The 20592-nt window shown below is 47.1% G+C and overlaps 1 protein-coding gene across 1 annotated transcript; it reads left to right on the top strand.

The window, feature by feature from the left end:
• Window positions 1-110: 110 nt before the first annotated feature.
• Window positions 111-20545, top strand: LOC129137443 (nuclear pore complex-interacting protein family member B15-like). The gene is made up of 7 exons (XM_063797081.1): window positions 111-5890; window positions 9347-9529; window positions 13150-13249; window positions 13413-13557; window positions 17653-17713; window positions 17823-17858; window positions 19209-20545. Exons 1-7 carry the CDS (start codon window positions 5819-5821, stop codon window positions 20478-20480), a joined length of 1869 nt encoding a protein of 622 aa, XP_063653151.1. The 5' UTR covers window positions 111-5818; the 3' UTR covers window positions 20481-20545.
• The last annotated feature ends 47 nt before the right edge of the window (window positions 20546-20592 follow it).

The following is a 20592-nucleotide window of genomic DNA, read 5'->3' as shown; positions in this document are numbered from 1 at the left end:
TCAATATCTGGTATGATTGCCTGAGGGACCTGAGGTTTTTAATTAATTGTAGGGTTTTTTTTTTTAATCTTTAGAAGTGTTTGGTTATGTAAAATATTATTATTATTATTATTATTTTTGAGACTGGGTTTTGCTCTGTCACCCAGGCAGGAGTGCAGTGGCTCGATCACAGCTCACTGCAGCCTCAACCTCCTGGGCTTCAAGCAATCCTCCTGCCTCAGCCTCCCAAGTAGCTGGGATCACAGATGTGTGCCACCACGCCTGGCCAATGTTAAAAAATCCTTTAACATTTTGTAGAGATGCACTCCTGGACTCAAGCGATCCTCCTACTGGTCCCGACCACCAGCCTCTTTCTGATAAACATTTACACTGTTTATTATCTGATGCCATTTCTATCTTCTTCCTTGTCGTCCAGACATCAAAGAAGTAGGTTTCTTCAGGGTTTTCTTTTTCAAGTCCTCATTGTTAAAGATCACTCACATTAGGGCCAGACACCACGACTCATGCCTGTAATCCCAGCACTTTGGGAGGCCAAGGCGGGCAGAGCACTTGAGGTGGGGAGTTTGAGACCAGCCCGGCCAACTTGGTGAAACCCCACCTCTACTGAAAAACATACAAAAATTAGCTGGGCGTGATGGTGCATGCCTGTAGTCCCAGCCACTTGGGAGGCTGAGGCATGAGAATCGCTTGAACCCAGGAGGCAGAGGTTGTAGTGAGCCAAGATCACATCAGCACACTCTAGCCTGGGTGACAGAGCGAGACTCTGACTCAAAAAATAAATAAAATAAATATCACTTACATTAGATATACCCAAGGGGTGTTCTATAGAGAGTTGGAAGCAGTGGTTATTGCAACAGGGGCACGGAAGTCATCTGGCTATGCCAGGATGCCCAGGGGATACTCGGGGTGGATGGCATAGTGGTGCTGGGGACTCACCGCACAGGACGCTCTGATCGACGCACTGCCAGGAGTAGCGCTCTGTCTTGGGGCTGCAGCCGGCCTCCTCAGCTCGAGTGTAACAACAGTCGTGGCCGTGGCAGCACCTGCGGATGTCACATGGGCAGGACAGCAGGTGGGTGAAGCTCTCTCCTGGCCCTCCTCTCTTGCCAGGACCATGGGTGACTGAAGACCCCCAGGGAGGCACAGCATCCTCTTATCTAAGTTTTTTTTGTTTTTTTTTAAGAGACAGGGTCTTTCTCTGTCGCCCAGGCTGGACTGCAGAGGCACAATCATAGTTCACAGCAGCCTTGAACTCCTGGGCTCAAGCGATCCTCCCACTTCAGTGTCCCAAGTAGCTGAGACTACAGGCACACGCCAGCATGCCCGGCTGGTTTTTTAATTTGTATTTCCTTTGAGACAGCGTATCTCTCTGTCGCTCAGGCTGGAGTGCAATGGCTCAATCAGCTCACTTTAGCCTTGAACTCCCGGGCTCAAGTGATACTGCCACCTCAACCTCCCAAGTATGCTACTACAGGAACACAAACTCCTTTTTTAAATTTTTTGTGGATATGGGGGTCTCACTATGTTGCCTAGGCTGGTCTCGAACTCCCAGGCTCAAGCAGTCCTCCTACCTCAGCCTCCCCAAATGCTGGGATTACAGGTGGGAGCTACTGTATGCCTGGCCTTATCTAAGCTGTTTCCCTGAAAATCCCCGACTTGGGTAATGATTCCATTGGCCCCACCATGCCCTGTCCTGCCTTCCTGGCTGTGCCCAAGCTTGGTCCCTGCCTGCCTGCCTGCCTCACTCTCTGGGTCTCGAGCTTCTGTGACACATGACTCCTCTCTCTTCCTGGAGTGATCCAAGCCCTGCCACTTCCTGACTTTGCCCACACTGTACCCTCTGCCTGGGGCAACTTCATGTCTGCCCATTGTCCCTTAGGCCTCAGCCCAGGCACAAGCCCCTGCCTCCGGAGGTCATCCAGGCCTCACCAGGCTACACCCTCTGGTAAAATTGGATTCCCTCCCTTCAGGGCAGGTTTATAATGAAATCCTCCTCAGAGGCCAGGTGCGGTGACACCCATCTGTAATCCCAGCACTTTGGGAGGCTGAGGTGGGAGGATCACTTGAGGCCAGGGGGTCGAGACCAGCCTGGGCAACATAAGAGAGACTCTTGTCTCTATAACAAATTTAAAAATTAGCTCACCAGGCCAGGCTCAGTGGCTCATGCCTGTAATCCCAACACTTTGAGAGGCCGAGGCAGGTGGATCACGAGGTCAGGAGTTCGAGAGCAGCCTGATCAACACGGCGAAACCCTGTCTCTACTAAAAATACAAAATTAGCCAGGCATGGTGGCACGCACCTGTAATCCCAGCTACTCGGGAGGCTGAGGTAGGAGAATTGCTTGAACCCAGGAGGTGGAGGTTGTGGTGAGCCAAGATCATGCCATTGCAGTCCAGCCTGAGCAACAGAGCAAGACTCTGTCTCGAGACAATAAAAACACACAAAAAATTAACTCGCCATGATGGCACATGCCTATAGTCCTAGCTACTTGGGAGGCTGAGGTGGGAGGATTCCCTTCAGCCCAGGAGTTTGAGGCTGCAGTGAGCCACTATGATTGTGCCACTGCACTCTAACCTGGGCAAAAGCGAGACCCCAGGCTAGAGTGCATGATTTTGGGTCACTGCAACCTCCACCTCCCAGGTTCAAGTGATTCTCCTGCCTCAGCCTCTTGAGTAGCTGGGACTACAGGCATGTGCCACCACGCCTGGGTAATTTTTGTATTTTTAGTAGAGACAGGGTTTAGTAGAGACCATGGTGAAACCCCGTCTCTATAAAACAAATCTCTACTAACCCCATCTCTACAAAAAACAGCTGGGCGTGGTAGTGCACACCTGTAATTCCAGCTACTTGGGAGGCTGAGGCACGAGAATCATTTGCATCTTGGAGGCAGAGTTTGCAGTGAGCTGACATCGCACCACTGCACTCCAGCTGGGATGACAGAGCAAGACCCTGTCTCAAAAATAAGAAAAAGGAACAAACAACAGCAACGACAACAAAAAAACCTCTGTGTCAATCACAGCCTTCAAGCTAGGGGAGAGGCGGCCGAATTCTGCCCTCTGCTAACTAACTATAGCTTTGTGGAAATGGGTGAGTGGCGTGCCCTTTTGAGCCTCAGGGCCCCATCTGTAAAATGGGCATAACCGTCATGCCCGTCTTTAAGAACAGCCTTGGGGGTAAATGAGTGGAACTCATGGAAAGATCTCAGCCCACAACCTTCCACAGAACAGGCGCTTCTCACACAGTAAGTAGCAGGAGTGCAGAGGCTGCAGGCATGAATCCAGCCAGACTGCCTGGGTTCAAGTCCCAGCTCCCACGTCTTGGTAACTATGTGGCCTCAGACAAGTTACTTAATATTTCTTTGTTTTTTCTTTTCAGAAGGAGTTTTGCTCTGTCACCCAGGTTGGAGTGCAGTGGTGTGATCTCGGCTCATTGCAACCTCTGCCTCCCGGGTTCAAGCAATTCTCCTGCCTCAGCTTCCTGAGTAGCTGGAATTACAGGCACCTGCCACCACACAAAGCTAATTTTTGTATTTTTAGTAGAGACGGGGTTTCACCATGTTGGCCAGGATGATCTCGAACTCCTAACCTCGTGATCCGCCTGCCTCAGCCTCCCAAAGTGCTGGGATTACAGGCGTGAGCCACCATGCCCAGCCAAATCTAGGGCCAGAACGTGGCTGCAGCATATAAAAAGAATTGAATTCCATACTTTTGTTAACCCTGTTTTTTGTTTGTTTGTAGTTGTTGCTGTTTTTGAGACAGAGTCTCGCTCTGTCGCCTAGGCTGGAGTGCAGTGGTGCAATCTCGGCTCACTGCAGACTCTGCCTCCCGGGTTCAAACTATTCTCCTGCCTCAGCCTCCCAAGTAGGTGGGACTACAGGTGCCCACCACCACACCCGGCTAATTTTTGTGTTTTATTAGAGACAGGGTTTCACCATATTGGCCAGGCTGGTCTGGAACTCCTGACCTTGTGATCCGCCCACCTCGGCCTCCCAAAGTGCTGGGATTACAGGCGTGAGCCACCACACCCAGCCCCTCTTTTGTTTTTGTTTTGCTTGCTTCTTAGGGTTGTTTTTCTATTTATGGTAAAGGCATTGGCTTTCCATTTGTAGCATCAATAGAATATTTCCTGTTTACAATAACCTTATGTCATAGTAAATGGTAAAGGGATTTAAAGCAGTGGTTTTCAGCTGCCAGAGGCCTGAGAGAGTTTGGGCATACTCTGTGTGATCGGGCAGAAGACCTGTGGGAAGTTTAGCAGAGGACAGGGCCAGGAAAGGTGATGGACAGTGGGGGTCTGTCCTGGTCACCAGGCCCCTGGGTCCTGCCCACCTGCTTGGAGCTCCCCACCCATCACACATGATGCTGCCAAGCCCTCTGGGTATTGTGGGCAAATACCTTAGGAGAGAAGCTGATGAACTTTGTTTCTTGAAATGCACAGATTCCTTGGACATCCCTGAGAGGTCAATCATGAAAGTCAACTTGGTTTTCTCCCCCTCATTTGGGTTCAGAATTTAAAGTCCACACACACAGGCAGTAAGATGATATAGATAAGGACATCATCACTCGGTTTCAGATGTTAAAATGTCTAGGTGGGTTAGGGGTGATTTGCGATCACACAACCTTGTGGCACAAAGAGGAATTCCCAGGCCAGAGGGAGACATTTTATTGCCATGTTATGATCTTATCATTGAGTTGAAAGGCAATCTTGTTTCATTTTGGATTCTTTCTTATGTTTATGTCTTCTAAGGGCACTTTGAATTTCCAAGCAAATAATAATTTTGAATTAGCTTTTAATCATTGACTTCTAGCACAGTTATATGATCAGAAACATGCTGTGTGATTTGATTGCTCTCAAATATATTGAGATTTGCTGGAACAAAATAAGTCAGGTTAATTTTTGTAAATGTACCATGCATGCTTAAAATGAATGTATCTACATTTGTTCCTGAGATACAGGTTGATGGACGGATGGCTACATGGATGTGATGGAGATGGTTTACTATCGGGACCTTCCGCATCCTGCTGATGTTTTGTTGCTTAGGATATGAATGGCTGAGCGGAGGCTGTAAAACCTGGCACCCTGCTTGGGTATGAGGTTCTTCCTGCCATCCTGCCATCATTTGTTTTTTATGTTTTGTCGCCAAAAGTGACCTTGAGGAACCCTGGGAGCTCAGGAAGGAAGGAGCGCCCAGAAGCAGGGACAGGGAGCTGGTTGGGGAGGACCAGAAATCAGGTTTGTGAAGGTTCCAGAGAGGACCTGTCCTTGCGAGGAGTGTGGGAGACTGAGATGGGGGAGGGGTCATTGGAATGATGCGGGCGCTACTTGGCGTTGTCCATTGTGAGGCACCACCGGGGTCATCAGGGATTGGTGGAGAGGGAGTATAAAGCCCCAGGGTTGCCAAGGGAGGGCCCAGACCGAAGAAGGTTTGGTGGATAGCAGAACCTTTTTGTCTCCCTCTAATTGCTCCTAAGCCTCACGCTCCCTTGCCCCGCGTGTCCTGTTGCTTCCCTGATCTTCTCCGTGACCTGTAGCTAAACCTTCCACCAGCGCTTGAGAACTTAATTTGAACCGGATCCTTTCCCAGACCCCTTTCTTCTTCTCCTCGTCCTCCTCCTCCACCTCCTCCAGGTGCCCAACAGCCCCCTTCTCCTCCTTTCCCTTCCCTTACTTCCCCCCTTCCCCTCCCCTTCCCCTCCCCCTCCCCTCCCCCTCCCCAACTAAGATCCGGCCCCGGTCCCCGTCCCCTTCCCTCCCCCCTGCCCTAAGCCACCTCCACCTCTGTCCTGGCCGCCTCAGGGCGCCCTGAAAGGACCAGGACATGCGGCTGCGGCTGCGGTGGTGGCTCCTCTTTTGGCTCCTGCTGGGATTTATCAGCCATCATCCCACCCCTGTGAGTAGACGCTGGACCCGCGGGGTTTCTTCCTTTTTACTGGGCTGTGTCACGCGGCATGAAATTACACAGCTCAGGCCTGTAATCCCAGCACTTTAGGGGGCCGAGGTGGGCAGATCACTCGAGTCCAGGAGTTGAAGAGTAGCCAGGGCATCATAGCGAAACCCCATCTCTACAAAAAATTCCAAAAAAGATTAGTTGGGCCTGGTGGTGCGCACCTGTTATCCCTGTTACTGGAGAGGCTGAGGTGGGAGGATCGCTTGGGCCCAGGAGCTGGACGTTGCAGTGAGCCGAGATGGCCCCGCTGCACTCTTGTCTCTAACAAACAAAATGGACCAAAACAAAGTGAAATGTCATTTGATTTGTGTCATCTGGTTTGATGACTTTTTTTTTTTTTTTTTAGACAGAGTCTCACTCTGTCGCCCAGGCTGGAGTGCAGTGGCAAGATCTCGGCTCACTGCAACCTCCGCTTCCGGGGTTCAAGCAATTGTCCTGCCTCAGCCTCCTGAGTAGCTCAGATTACAATGCCTGGCTAATTTTTGTATTTTTAGTAGAGATGGGGTTTCACCATGTTCGCCAGGATGGTCTCCATCTCTTGACCTCGTGATCTGCCTGCCTCGGCCTCCCAGTGCTGGGATTACAGGTGTGAGCCACCGCGCCTGGCCAAAATATATAACCTTAAGTGTAAGTTTACTAACTTTGGAAAGTACATACACCAGCATAAACCAACCCCCTTTCAAGATCTACATTATTTTATTTATTCATTTATTTTTTTGAGACAGTTCCTCCCTTGTTGCCCAGGCTGGAGTGCAATGGGGCAATATCAGCTCACCGCAACCTCTGCTTCCCAGGTTCGAGCGATTCTCCTGCCTCAGCCTCCCGAGTGGCTGGGATTACAGACATGTGCCACCACTCCCAGCTAATTTTGTATTTTTAGTAGAGATAGGGTTTCTCCATGTTGGTCAGGCTGGTTTTGAACTCCCGACCTCAGGTGATCCGCCCGCCTCGGCCTCCCAAAGCGTTGGGATTACAGGCGTGAACCACCGTGCCCAGCCAAGATCTACACTATTATGTCACCCCAGAAAGTGAACTCTCACTCTTCCCAGCCAGTCTCTTTCTTATCATAGGTTAGCTTGCTTATTCTGGAATTTCGCGTATACAGATGCATGCCATGCCATAGGTACTCTTTTGTGTCTGCTTTGTTCTGCTCAACACCATGTTTCTGAAATCATTACCATTGTTGTATGGTTCTCTAACTCCATCATTTCCATTTCAGACTCAGCATATGCTGAGTTCAACCTGATGAAGGGCTATCTCTGTTTAATTCACCATCTTGAAAGAAACATTTAAAATTGAGATGTTTTCAAGAATATATAGTTAAATCCTGAGGAATCGATGTAGAAATGTTATCACAAGCTGTCTGAACTTACTCAGGGGAAGTCTTCATCTTCACTCACATAAGAGTCTAATGGAATTAATATCAACAATCTTAGAGAAATCCCACACTATTCATGCCATTTTCATGATCTCCGCCTTGGTAATTTTTTTTTGAGACAGAGCCTCGCTCTGTCACCCAGGCTGAAGTGCAGTGGTGCGATCTCGGCTCACTGCAACCTCTGCCTCCCGGGTTCAAGTGATTCTTCTGCCTCAGCCTCCCAAGTAGCTGGAACTATAGGCGCGTGCCACCATGCCCTGCTAATTTTTTGTAATTTTAGTAGAGATGGGTTTCACCGTGTTAGCTAGGATGGTCTCAATCTCCTGATCTCATGGTCCACCCACCTCGGCTTCCCAAAGTGCTGGGATTGCAGGCGTGAGCCACCACGCCCGGCCCACCTTGTTAATTTTTAAGCACTAAAATTTGATACTTATTTGTGAATGAAGTAATCTCTTCATTGTTTTTTTTTTTTTACTTATGCTGAGCTTTAAATGACAAAGATTCATATAATCCAAGAGAGAAGTATTATTTAGAGGGATTCTTTTACCATGTGATATATAATAAATGCATCCAATGTTATACATCAATTTAAAAAACAAGTAAATAACTTTAAAGAAAAGATAACTACTGGCCAGGTGCAGTGGCTCACACCTGTATTCCCAGCACTTTGGGAGGCCGAGGCAGGTGGATCATGAGGTCAGGAGTTGGAGACCAGCCTGGCCAAGATGGTGAAACCCTGTTTGTACTAAAAATACAAAAATTAGCCGAGTGCGGTGGCAGGCGCCTGTAATCCCAGTTACTCAGTAGCTGAGGCAGGAGAATCGCTTGAACCCGGGAGGCGGAGGTTGCAGTGAGCTGAGATCATGCCACTGCAATCTAGCCTGGGTGACAGAGCAAGACTTTGTCTCCAAACAAAAAGAAAAGATAATTACTTTATACTTAGCTTGTCTTAGCCATGAGTGACGGGCTGCATGTGGCCCAGGACAGTTTTGAATGCAGTTCAACACAAATTTGTAAACTTTCTTAAAACATTAGGAGATTTTGGCCAGGTACAGTGGCTCATGCCTGTAATCCCAGCACTTTGGGAGGCTGAGGCGGGCAGATTACCTGAGGTCAGGAGTTCGAGACCACCCTGGCCAACATGGCAAAACCCCATCTCCACAAAAAATACAAAAATTTGCTGAGTGCATTGTCAGGCACCTGTACTCCCAGCTACTCAGGAGGCTGAGGCAGGAGAATCACTTGAACCTGAGAGGCAGAGGTTGCAGTGAGCCGAGACCATGCCACTGCACTCCAGCGTGGGTGGCAGAGTGAGACCCCATCTCAGAAACAAAACACCAAAACAAAAACAAAAACAAAAACAAATGGCTGGGCACGGTGGCTCACACCTGTAATCCCAGCACTTTGGGAGGCCGAGGCAGGCAGATCGCCTGTCAGGAGTTCAAGGCCAGACTGGCCAACATGGTGAAACCTCATCTCTACTAAAAATACAAAAATTAGTCGGGCATGGTGGCAGAGACCTGTAATCTCAGCTACTCGGGAGGCTGAGGGAGGAGAATGGCTTGAGCCCAGGAGCTGGCGGTTGCAGTGAGCTGAGATTGCACCACTGCACTCCCGCCTGGGCGACTGAGTGGAGCGGAACTCTGTCTCCAAAAAAAAAAAAAAAAAGAGTTTTTTTTTTAGATCATCAGCTATTGTTAGTGTTAGTGTATGTTATGTGTGGCTCAAGACAACTTTGCTTCTTTTAATATAGGCAGGGAAGTCAAAAGATTGGATATCCCTGCTTTATACCAAGAAAGACAGCACCCCAGATTTGCAATGCCTAAAAACACTACCAGCCATCTGAAAAACATGAGACTTCTAACTTCTGTTCTTTTTTGTAGCAGTGGAATCCCACGGTGATATCTGAGGGATGTGGTTACCTTTTGGAGGAGGTTGACGGTTTCTAAGGATGATTCTTTCTGAGTGAAATATTGTCGGTGTCATTGACCTTTTCATTATTTCAACTATTATTATTCCAGGTTATCAATACTCTGGCTGTCTATCGTCATCGTGAGACTGACTTTTGTGGAGGAGTTCGAGACCACCCTGGCCAACATGGCAAAACCCCATCTCCACAAAAATTGGATAATTTGATAATTATCATTATTGGGTTTCTGAGACCTTACACATTTACCATTCTCTTCTGCACAAATTACCTTTGTGTGAGTATACTAACTTTCTGTAGAGGTATACTTGTAATCACAAATAAGAATAAATTATATAAAACAATTCACATTTCTGGACTTCATTATGAATATGTGGTTTTACCCAAACAATCAGGGAAATGATTTATTAGCATAAGAATTATGAAAATGTCTGCCATTTACATTATGAAAATTAAATAGGTCGGTGTTTGTTTAATAGAATGTCAACAGAGCTTTTGGTCAAAAATAAGTTTTTTTAACCTTTGTGCTATTTATCACAAATGGAGTATGAGGTTTCGTCACTTAAATAGGAAATTCTTTCTAAACTCTTCTGCTTTATAGTTCTATCGTATGGGTGGAAGGAAAGCTTCCAATCTCCTCTCTGAAGATTCACTGCAGAAATGAGCTGACAACAGACAGCTTAACAGGAAAAGAAAAACCTAGAACAGGCATAAACATGGGAACCAGCTGAAAAATGAGACTGCTAGAAGGGCCGGATGGTTGATGCTTAAAGAGCACCCTCTTCTGATGGGAGAGGGAGATAGATGGAGATGTAGGCCAGTTTAGAGTGGCAGCAAATGATTTTTAGGGGAAATGAAAGAGGCCAAGGAACAAACAATTGGCCTGAGACAAAGTCCCTCTGAGGTCATAGGGACGAGGTGACAAACTGCCGGAAGGTGAAGGGCAGAACTGCACTGCGTCTCATGATGCAGAGAAAGCCCCAGAGAATCTCTTAGAACTGCCCTCCAAGAGAATCGATGAAAAGTGTGTCTGGGCAGGGTAATTTTGAATGACATCATTCAAAGTGCATGTTCCCACTTGCAACTGGAGAGAGATCAGTATGTCAAAAGTCTGTACTTGGTAAGAATTTGGCTGCTAAGTTGTGCCATAATTTGTCTTTTGAGCCTTTTTTCCTTTGGGGAAGTTGAGCTCTACATTTTGTCTTGCCATTCATGACAGTAAAAATGTGGTTGTCTGGGGGCTGAACCTCCTTCTGAACAATGATCCAAGATAAAAGTACTAATACCACGATGCTTTTTTATATTCAAGGGAAGAGGAAGTATTTTTCAGTTTAACCACCTAGATAATTACACGTCATTTGGCACTGCCTTTCAAGATATGTAGAAAACAGAAAATATATGAGTTATGAAGATATCTAGGCACATTTAACATTCTCTATGCCACTTAGTCCTGAACAGAGAATTTTCGGTATAAATTGGAGGAAGCTTTTTTTTTTTTTTTTTTTTTTTCTTTTCTCACCCCCGAGACGAGTCTCCCTCTGTTGCCCAGGCTGGAGTATAATGGTGTGATCTCGGCTCACTGCAACCTCCACCTCCTGGCTTCAAGCGATTCCCCTGCCTCAGCCTCTCAAGTAGCTGGGATTACAGGTGCCCACCACCATGCCCAGCTAATTTTTGTATTTTTAGTAGAGTCGGGGTTTTACCATGTTGGCCAGGCTAGTCTCAAAACCCGACCTCAAATGATCCACCCGCCTCAGCCTCCCAAAGTGCTGGGATTACAAGCGTGAGCCACCACGTGAGCCAGGGGAAGTTGTTAAATTTACCACTTTTTAACAATTCCATTTAGGAAAGTTCAGTTGAGCTGTTGGACTTGGACAACTTCGCACCTCTCATCTTTGTCCTTGTCATCTAGTCATCTATACCATTACTTCCTAAGCAGGGACATCATGGGTGCCATGAAGCATTCATGTGTGATGGCATTTCTTTGCTTGTCATTTCTTCATGTGTTTAACATTTCTCCTAGCTCCAAACTGGGCCAGCTACCTTTCCTATGAAATCTAGCAGCAGTTGTGGGATTGACGTGGTTGCTCTTTTCATCTTTTTAGATTACCCATTGCTTCTCTCAAAATCCTAGTACATGATTTTTTTTTTTTTTATCCTATGTGCAGAAATCAGGAAAAAACAAATTCTACAAAGAATTTGAAAGATACTATTTCAGGCCAGGTGTGGTGGCTCATGCCTGTAATCCCAGCACTTTGGGAGGCTGAGGCAGATGGATCACTTGAGGTCAGGAGTTCAAGACCAGATGGGCCAACATGGTGAAACCCCATCTCTACTGAAAAGACAAAAATTAACCAGGCATGGTAGCAGGCACCTGTAATCCCAGCTACTTGGGAGGCCAAGGCACAAGAATCGCTTGAATCTGGGAGGTGGAGGTTGCCGTGAGCCAAGGTAGCGCCACTGCACTTCAGCATGGTTGAGAGTGACACTCCATCTCAAGAAAAAAGTCATTTCAATGACTACCTCAGGAGATTCATAGGTATCTGACCCACATCTGAGATGGGATTTGCATTGCATTTTCGCTATGATGAGAACAAATATTTAATATCTTAGAAGATTAAAAGCATACTGTGATAATATGGAAATCTTGGTGGGAATTCAGTCATTAGTGAGAATGTTTTGCGTTAAGTTCAAACCAGCCTCAATGAAGCTGATGTGAGGGAAGGGAAAGTGAACTCTGAGTAGAGCAGGGACAGAAGGAAGATGCTCCAGTGCAGATCAGGAAGGAGCAGGGGGTGAAATGTTACAAATTCTAGAACTCAGAGAGCTGAAGGTAATTACTTCCTTTTCAAGTTGTGAAACATGTTAACCTGTGGTAAAATACTTATAAGATGATAGTAACCATCTAACCATGTTGAAGTGTACAGTTCAGTTGTGTGAAGTATATTCATGTCTTTTTTTTTGAGACGGAGTCTCACTCTGTCACCAGGCTGGAGTGCAGTGGTGGGATCATGGCTCACTGCAACCTCTGCCTCCTGGGTTCAAGCAGTTCTCCTGCCTCAGCCTCCCGAGTAGCTGGGACTACAGGCGTGCATCACCATGCTCAGCTAATTTTTGTATTTTTAGTAGAGATGGAGTTTCACCATGTTGCCCAGGATGGTCTCCATCTCTTGACCTTGTGATTCACCCGCCTTGGCCTCCCAAAGTGCTGGGATTACAGGCGTGAGCTACCGCACCTGGCCTATTTTTTTTTTTTTTTTGAGACAGAGTTTCAATTTTGTTGCCCAGGTTGGAGTGCAATGGCACAATCTCAGCTCACCACAACCTTTTCCTGCTGGGTTCACGTGATTCTCCTGCCTCAGCCTCCCGATTAGCTGGGATTACAGGCCTGCACCACCATGCCTGGCTAATTTTGTATTTTTAGCAGAGACAGCATTTCTCCATGTTGGTGAGGCTGGTCTCAAACTCCCGACCTCAGGTGATCCGCCTGCCTCGGCCTCCCAAAGTGCTGGGATTACAGGAGTGAGCCACCGTGCCAGCCTCATGTCATTCTTGTGTGTGTGTGTGTGTGTGTGTGTGTGTGTGTGTGTGTGTGACAGAGTCTCATTCTGTCGCTCAGGCTGGAGTGCAGTGGTGTGATCTCGGCTCACTGCAACCTCCGCCTCCCAGCTTCAAACGGTTCTCTGCCTCAGCCTCCCGAGTAGCTCGGATTACGGGCGCCCGCTGCCATGCCCGGCTAATTTTTGTATTTTTAGTAGAGACGGGGTTTCACCATCTTGGCCAGGCTGGTCTTGAACTCCTGACCCCGTGATCCACCTGCCTTGGCCTCCCAAAGTACTGGGATTATACGCATGAGCCACCGTGCCCAGCCGTCATTCTTATATTATTATTTCCTAGGTGTCTTTCCTGAAGACTATCTTCTGGTCTCGAAATGGACATGATGGATCCACGGATGTACAGCAGAGAGCCTGGAGGTCCAACCGACGTAGACAGGAAGGTATGGCTCTCTTGGAGTCCCCATAGTGTGGAAATGAGTTTGCCCTGGAAAGGGAAAGAACAGCTTCTTGCCCTCAGGTTTCTCACCTTCTCTTCTCCTCACTCTCACCAAGGGCTGAGGTCCATTTGTATGCACACAAAGAAAAGAGTTTCTTCCTTTCCAGGAAATAAAATTGGCCTGAAAGACGTCATTACTCCATGGAGACATGTGGAAAGAAAATTTAGAGCGAAAATCCATAAGAGGAAGGTGACAACGAAAATCAACCATCATGACAAAATCAATGGAAAGAGGAAGACCGCCAGAAAACAGTAAGATGTGCCTTGACACAAATACTGTTGTATGAACCATGTGCCAATCAAAGTAGACAACTGTAAAGTCCTTGAGAATATTTTCTACAATATTTGTGGCAAATTCAGTGGGTTCAAAATTGAGTTTGTCCTTTCTGCTTCATTAGTTTAAGCTGTATAATTCCTTTCCCTTCCTACATTCTTGTTTGTCATTTTTTCGGGGGAAGAGGAGTTGCTAGTACTGGCATTGGTTTTCCTTTCTCTGTCTGTTTTTTTTTTTTTTTTTTTTCCTGAGATGGAGGTTTGCTGTTGTTGCCCAGGCTGTAGTGCAATGGCACAATCTCAGCTCACTGCCTTTTGGGTTCAAGCAATTCTCCTGCCTCAGCCTCCCAAGTAGCTGGGATTACAGGTGCCCACCACCACGCCCAGCTAATTTTTGTATTTTTCCTAGAGATGGGGTTTCACCATGTTGTCCAGGCTGGTCTCGAACTTCTGACCTCAGGTAATCCACCTGCCTCAGCCTCCCAAAGTGCTGGGATTAGAGGCGTGAGCCACCACAGCCAGCCTTTTTTTTTTTTTTTTAAATTTTGAGATAGAGTTTCGCTCTGTCGCCCAGGCTGGAGTGCTATGGTGCAATCTTGGCTCACTGCAACCTCTGCCTCCCAGTTTGAAGCAATTCTGCCTCAGCTTCCCGAGTAGCTTGGATTACAGGTGTGTGCCACCACATTTGGCCAAAGTTTTTTTTTTTTTTTTTTTTTTTTGAGACAGAGTCTCACTCTGTCACCCAGGCTAGAGTGCAGTGGCATGATCTTGGCTCGCTGCAACCTCCACCTCCAAGGTTCAAGCGATTCTTATCCCTCAGCCTCTTGAGTAGCTGGGACTACAGGCATATGCCACCATGCCCGGATAATTTTTGTATTTTTAGTAGAGGCGGGGTTTCACCATATTGGCCAAGCTGGTCTAGAACTCCTGACATCATGATCCGCACACCTCGGCCTCCCAATGTGCTGGGATTACAGGCATGAGCCACCGTGCCCAGCCCAATTTTTGTAATTTTAGTAGAGACAGGGGTTCACCATGTTGGCCAGGCTAGTCTTGAACTCCTGACCTCAGGTGATCTGCCTACCTCAGCCTCCCAGTGTGAGCCACCACACCCAGCCTGGATTGTTGAATTCAATGCTTGGGTCACCTCCAGATTCATTTTCACAGTCTTTCATGTTTTGGTCATATTACATTGTATTTTGCTGCCATATGACTGATCTTTTTTTGTTAAATGTGAGATACTTGTTAAAAATATTTAGCAATGAATTGAGGCCTAGTAGCATGTTATCTTGCTGCAGAAGAGATGGGAGTCTACTTCTGGGGGATGGTCAGGGGTCCTCCATACAGGCTGCAATTGAGGTCGTCGGTGCAGGCTCAGTCCCTACAAAGGCCAGGGTATTTCCTGTCCACCTCTATTCTGATGCATGACTCTTCTGGGTCTCAACCAGAGCCAGTGGACTTCAGTATGGGTCGCTTTCATTGGCAGACCCTCAATCCACTTGTTTTCCATCTAATCCCACGCATGTGTGCAAAAGCTGCTGTGCTTCTTTGCATCTCAGTAGTTCCTTCTGGAATTCAGCAATGAAACTCAGGGAAATGGGTTCCAAATGCGAGGCTGACTTTCGTCCTGGGTTTCCTTCTCCTCCATCTTCACCTCATGTCTGTTTACTGCCATGTTAGCAATTGGATGTATTCAATCATGGGTTTCATATTCTGTTTGGTGTCCCCCATTGTTCTCATCGGAGATCAGAAGCTTCAGATGCACTTATGTCAACTCAAGAGTAGAATGCTTCCTTAGCTTCCCTCCAGAGTCAGGTTTTGTGTTTCTAGTTCCCAAGTGCACAGCAGGAGTAGTGATGTCCTCACTGGCTTCTCATTTGCATTAAACTGTGAGCTTCTGTAGCGTGGGGACAGGACCCTGCTCCCATTGCATTCTCAGCACCTCACCACACACTCCTTGTTTGAGGCCACTCCAGACAGCATGTGCTGAAGAATGCCCTGTGGTCAGAAACAAGTTCATTAACTTTCTCTTTGAAGTGTTTTCGTCCCTGTTTCCTAGCGTTCTGGGAATTTTTCACATCCTTCCTATAAAACCAAGTATCAGGTGAGATCCTTAGGATCAGGACCATGAATCAAGTGGTGTGAGGGCAACACAGCAAACTTACCCTTTTTAGGCCGTTTCCTTTTTCTGCCCTCAATCTCTGTGAACTGAACCTTGTTAAAGTCAGTCAACACCAGGGTGGATGGTTTGCCGTTGTCACGTATTTTCAGGACATAACACCCTGACTTAGGAGCCATTCCGATCATTTGTAATTCAATCGATGCCCCCAGCATTCAGATTGCCTTTTCTGTCAACCAGGATCTTTAAAGTCGATGACAAGAGTTCCAGTCCTGAATCATGGCAAAGTGCAGTAGTGAACTGCGGGGTTAATGACACCATATTCTGGAACGATCTCTCTATGGCTGATGGTCTCAGTTCCGGCATCAGCCTCTGACTGAGAATCAGGTCTCACACAGGAGGAGTCAGATGAGGAGCAATCCTCTGCTTCCGATGGAGTTAGTTGTGATGAATTGGTGAGGTCTGGTTTTTCACACTGAACTAAAATGAGCTTTCGCTGTGTCAAGCACAAGACTGACCCCAGAAACACACATAGTGCACCTCATAGAAGCTTTTAATAGTCTTTATATTTACTAAAGAATAGGACTAACTATGGAACTATGAAGATGAGCTGGAAATGACAGGTGACTTGCCAGCAGGCCAGAGTGTGACTTTTTTTTGTCCCTCAATGGGAGGTGTCCATTCTCCCTTCGGTTGTGAGAATCAGTTGGTTCATTTGTGGAAAGGTTGCAGGGGGGATCTTTGAATCACAGCCTTCAGATGCCAGAAGGGCAGAGGGAATCCCACACGGGCTGGTGGATCATGTGTGTGCATTTCTCTCCCTTCTAATCTGAGGAAACTAAGCATGAAAGAATGTGAGCATGCAGAAAAGGAGAGGCAGGTATCAGAGGCAGAGGAAAATGGGAAATTGGATATGAAAGAAATACACACCTAGAAGTGAGTTCAGAAACTGAACCCCACCCTCCTGGGAAACGCCCATTGGAGTGTTGTTTTTAACCTCTGTACAATGCTTAGACCCAGTAAATGCAGAAATAGAAACAAATGGTCAGAAGACATATCGTGAGAGAGAGAGAGAGAGTTCACAAAACAGAAAACAAAGTACCTTAATATTTACCAGTGACCAAAAGATGTGAAGCAGCAAAACGTCTCCTGACCCCATTGCCAGCTAGACTGTGTGGAAGCTCGGTTCATACCAGCCATTCTAGGGGTGGGGTGAGTTGTTGTCATCCTTAGGAAAGTGTGTTGTTGTAGGATCAACCACATCCTTCAAAAGGACTATGCCTGTTTATAAGCCCAGCTGTTTCTGCCCTGTGAAACACGGTAAGGATATTAATACAAAGAGAATACAGCTTTATGATAAAAGATGCTCAATGAAGGATGAATTAGGGATATACTGAGAATGGGGAAGGAAACTATCATCTCCGAAGTCAGCAGGCAGTAAGCAAGAGGAGGAATCAATATAGCAACAGTTTGGATCAGACCGTACAGTTTTTTTGTTTTTGTTTTTGTTTTTGTTTTTCTGAGATGGAGTCTCGCTGTGTCACCCAGGCTGGAGTGCAATGACGTGATCTTGGCTCACTGCAACCTCCGCCTCCCAGGTTCAAGTGATTCCCCTGCCTCAGCCTCCCGAGTAGCTGGGATTACAGGTGCCTGCCACCACGCCCGGCTAATCTTTTGTATTTTTAGTAGAGATGGGGTTTCACCTTATTAGCCAGGATGGTCTCAATCTCCTGACCTCGTGATCCATCCGCCTCGCCCTCCCAGAGTGCTGGGACTACAGGCGTCAGCCACCGCGACCGGCTCAGACTGTACTCTTATAGCCATCTGAAATACGTTTTCTAGGTAGAGATAGATTGTGTAAGGGTACAGTTGTGAGGATAACAGAAACATGGCAGATTATTTAAAATCATCCTGAAAGTGGTGCTTTATCTGATGAAAGTGATTGTAATCCATAGGAAAATGTTTCAACGTGCGCAAGAGTTGCGGCGGCGGGCAGAGGACTACCACAAATGCAAAGTAAGGAGCTTCCTCCCCGCAGTTGCAGGATAGTTCAGTGCTGATGCAGATGATGCCACGGCTCTTAGACTCTCTCAACATTCAATTTCTCATGTGTTGGCTTTTTCAGATCCCCCCTCCTGCAAGAAAGCCTCTTTGCAACCGGGTAAGTTTGTTTGTTTTCCTTGCTTTTGAACATAGTCTGCCAGGTCAGGACATGGATACATTTTTCTCCCTACAGCTCTGTGCTCAAGCCCTGCAGAGGGAGATGGCAGAGAGAAAGGCTGCCTACAAGCATCACAGTCCCATCCCTGTTGGTAACCGTGTTGTGCAAAAACACCTTCATCCCCACCCAGTGGGGCCCCTGATCTAATATTCAAAGTGTCAGAGGTTCCATATTTGTAATAGCAAATGGGCCCTGACTGTAAATTAGTGAAGAGTGAATGTAACTTATTACCCACAGGGACAATTCCAAATGAAGGCCTTAAATGATGCTCAGCTAAGCTGGTTCTTGTGTGGCCTCTGTACCTTCAAAAGCTGCCGAGTCCTATGATTACACGTGATGGGACTTGTACACTTGAAGTGAAACACAGTTTTAAAACTTGCTTTGTTTAGAATTCCCACCTCATTTTTCCATGGACAAAAGTATTCTTTATGTCCTAGTGCACTTACAATTTGGTATTACCTGGGAGTGAAAAGAAATATTACAGCCATGCCTAACTGACTTCTTGAGGTAAGATTGTTCTGTCAGAAAACCCTCTCCCAGTTCCCCTGCAGCTCTTCAGGAATCCACATCTCTCCAGAGCTCTTTGTTCTCATGGGTGGCACCTCCAGAGTGAAGAAGATCCTTTGTCAAGAAGGGAAACAGAGGGGAAATGAGAGGGGCCTGCAGGCAGAGCTGGAATCAACTTCCACTCTGCCTCTTGCAAGCTGTGTGACCCTGGGCACAATTTCTCCTTCCTCTGGAAACCTCTGTTTTCTTAGATTTGGAGCAGGGTGGTCACACTGACCTTGCAGAGTTCTGAGAATCAGAGACAGAACATAAAAGGCCTGGAAAACATTCTCCAAAAAGAAGCTGCAACATGTGTGGACAATGGGCTTTTCATGCCTCTCTTACTGTCTGTTGACCTGGTGCAAGAAATATGCTCTGGTGATGGCTGTGAGGGAGGAATGAGGATAGACATAGACACTCCTGTGTCTCAAACATGCTTCTTTATTACTCTGTTATGACTCTGTCTTCCCTGGGGCAGGACCCCAGCCTGCCTACATTTGCAGACAGACACAGTGGCATGTGGAGACAACAGTGTGTCCCAATGACTTTTCTTTACCCCCCAGCTGTCAGCAGTACTCAGTGGAAGGGTGATATTATGACAGTGATACTGCTATTTTGAAACCTGGAGGATGGAAAGGTGCAAAAATCTATCACCAGCAACAGAAGGTGCAGACCGTGTTGGTGGCAGTAATTTTGTCCATCAAATGAATATGTGTGAAAACATTCCCTTCTTCGGCCCTACAGGTCAGAATGGCGGCAGCGGAGCATCGTCATTCTTCAGGATTGCCCTACTGGCCCTACCTCACAGCTGAAACTTTAAAAAACAGGATGGGCCGCCAGCCACCTCCTCCGACTCAACAACGTTCTATAACGGATAACTCCCTGAGCCTCAAGACACCTCCCGAATGTCTCCTTCGTACCCTTCCACCCTCAGTGGATGATAATATCAAGGAGTGTCCTCTTGCTCCTCTTCCACACTCTCCTCTTCCACCCTCAGTGGATGATAATCTGAACGAGTGTCTCCTTATCCCTCTTCCACCCTCTCCTCTTCCACCCTCAGTGGATGATAATCTGAAGGAGTGTCTCCTTATCCCTCTTCCACCCTCTCCTCTTCCACCCTCAGTGGATGATAATCTGAAGGAGTGTCTCCTTGCTCCTCTTCCACACTCTCCTCTTCCACCCTCAGTGGATGATAATCTGAAGGAGTGTCTCCTTGCTCCTCTTCCACCCTCAGTGGATGATAATCTGAAGGAGTGTCTCCTTGCTCCTCTTCCACCCTCTCCTCTTCCACCCTCAGTGGATGATAATCTGAAGGAGTGTCTCCTTGCTCCTCTTCCACCCTCAGTGGATGATAATCTGAAGGAGTGTCTCCTTGCTCCTCTTCCACCCTCAGTGGATGATAATCTGAAGGAGTGTCTCCTTGCTCCTCTTCCACCCTCTCCTCTTCCACCCTCAGTGGATGATAATCTGAAGGAGTGTCTCCTTGCTCCTCTTCCACCCTCTCCTCTTCCACCCTCAGTGGATGATAATCTGAAGACTCCTCCCTTAGCTACTCAGGAGGCTGAGGCGGAAAAACCACCCAAACCCAAGAGGTGGAGGGTGGATGAGGTGGAACAATCACCAAAACCCAAGAGGCGGAGGGTGGATGAGGTGGAACAATCAACAAAACCCAAGAGGCGGAGGGCGGATGAGGTGAAACAATCGCCCAAGCCCAAGAGGCAGAGGGAGGCCGAGACACAATTACCCAAACCCAAGAGGCGGAGGGCGGATGAGGTGGAACAATCGCCCAAGCCCAAGAGGCAGAGGGAGGCCGAGACACAATTACCCAAACCCAAGAGGCGGAGGGCGGATGAGGTGGAACAATCGCCCAAGCCCAAGAGGCAGAGGGAGGCCGAGACACAATTACCCAAACCCAAGAGGCGGAGGTTGAGTAAGCTGAGAACACGCCATTGCACTCAAGCCTGGGCAATAAGAATAAATCCGTGGGTCGAAAAAAAGAAAAAAATCAAAAAATAAAACAAAACCCACACTCCAAAAACAAACTAACAAAGAATAAATAAATAATATAAAAATAAAATAAATACTGCAGTCCTTATGTTATTGCTTTGTTTCAATATCTGGTATGATT

The sequence above is a fragment of the Pan troglodytes genome, chromosome 18, assembly GCF_028858775.2.
Source record: "Pan troglodytes isolate AG18354 chromosome 18, NHGRI_mPanTro3-v2.0_pri, whole genome shotgun sequence".
NCBI lineage: Eukaryota > Metazoa > Chordata > Mammalia > Primates > Hominidae > Pan > Pan troglodytes.
Note: the sequence above shows the minus strand (reverse complement) of the source record. Positions and strands in the feature narration are given on the sequence as shown.

Bases quoted from the DNA above. Each gene is read 5' to 3' on its own strand.
- LOC129137443 (XM_063797081.1), top strand. From the start codon at position 5,819: ATGCGGCTGCGGCTGCGGTGGTGGCTCCTCTTTTGGCTCCTGCTGGGA. The intron at 5,891-9,346 runs GTGAGTAGACGC...TTATTATTCCAG, and splicing joins TCAGCCATCATCCCACCCCT to GTTATCAATACTCTGGCTGT. The intron at 9,530-13,149 runs GTGAGTATACTA...ATTATTTCCTAG, and splicing joins TCTGCACAAATTACCTTTGT to GTGTCTTTCCTGAAGACTAT.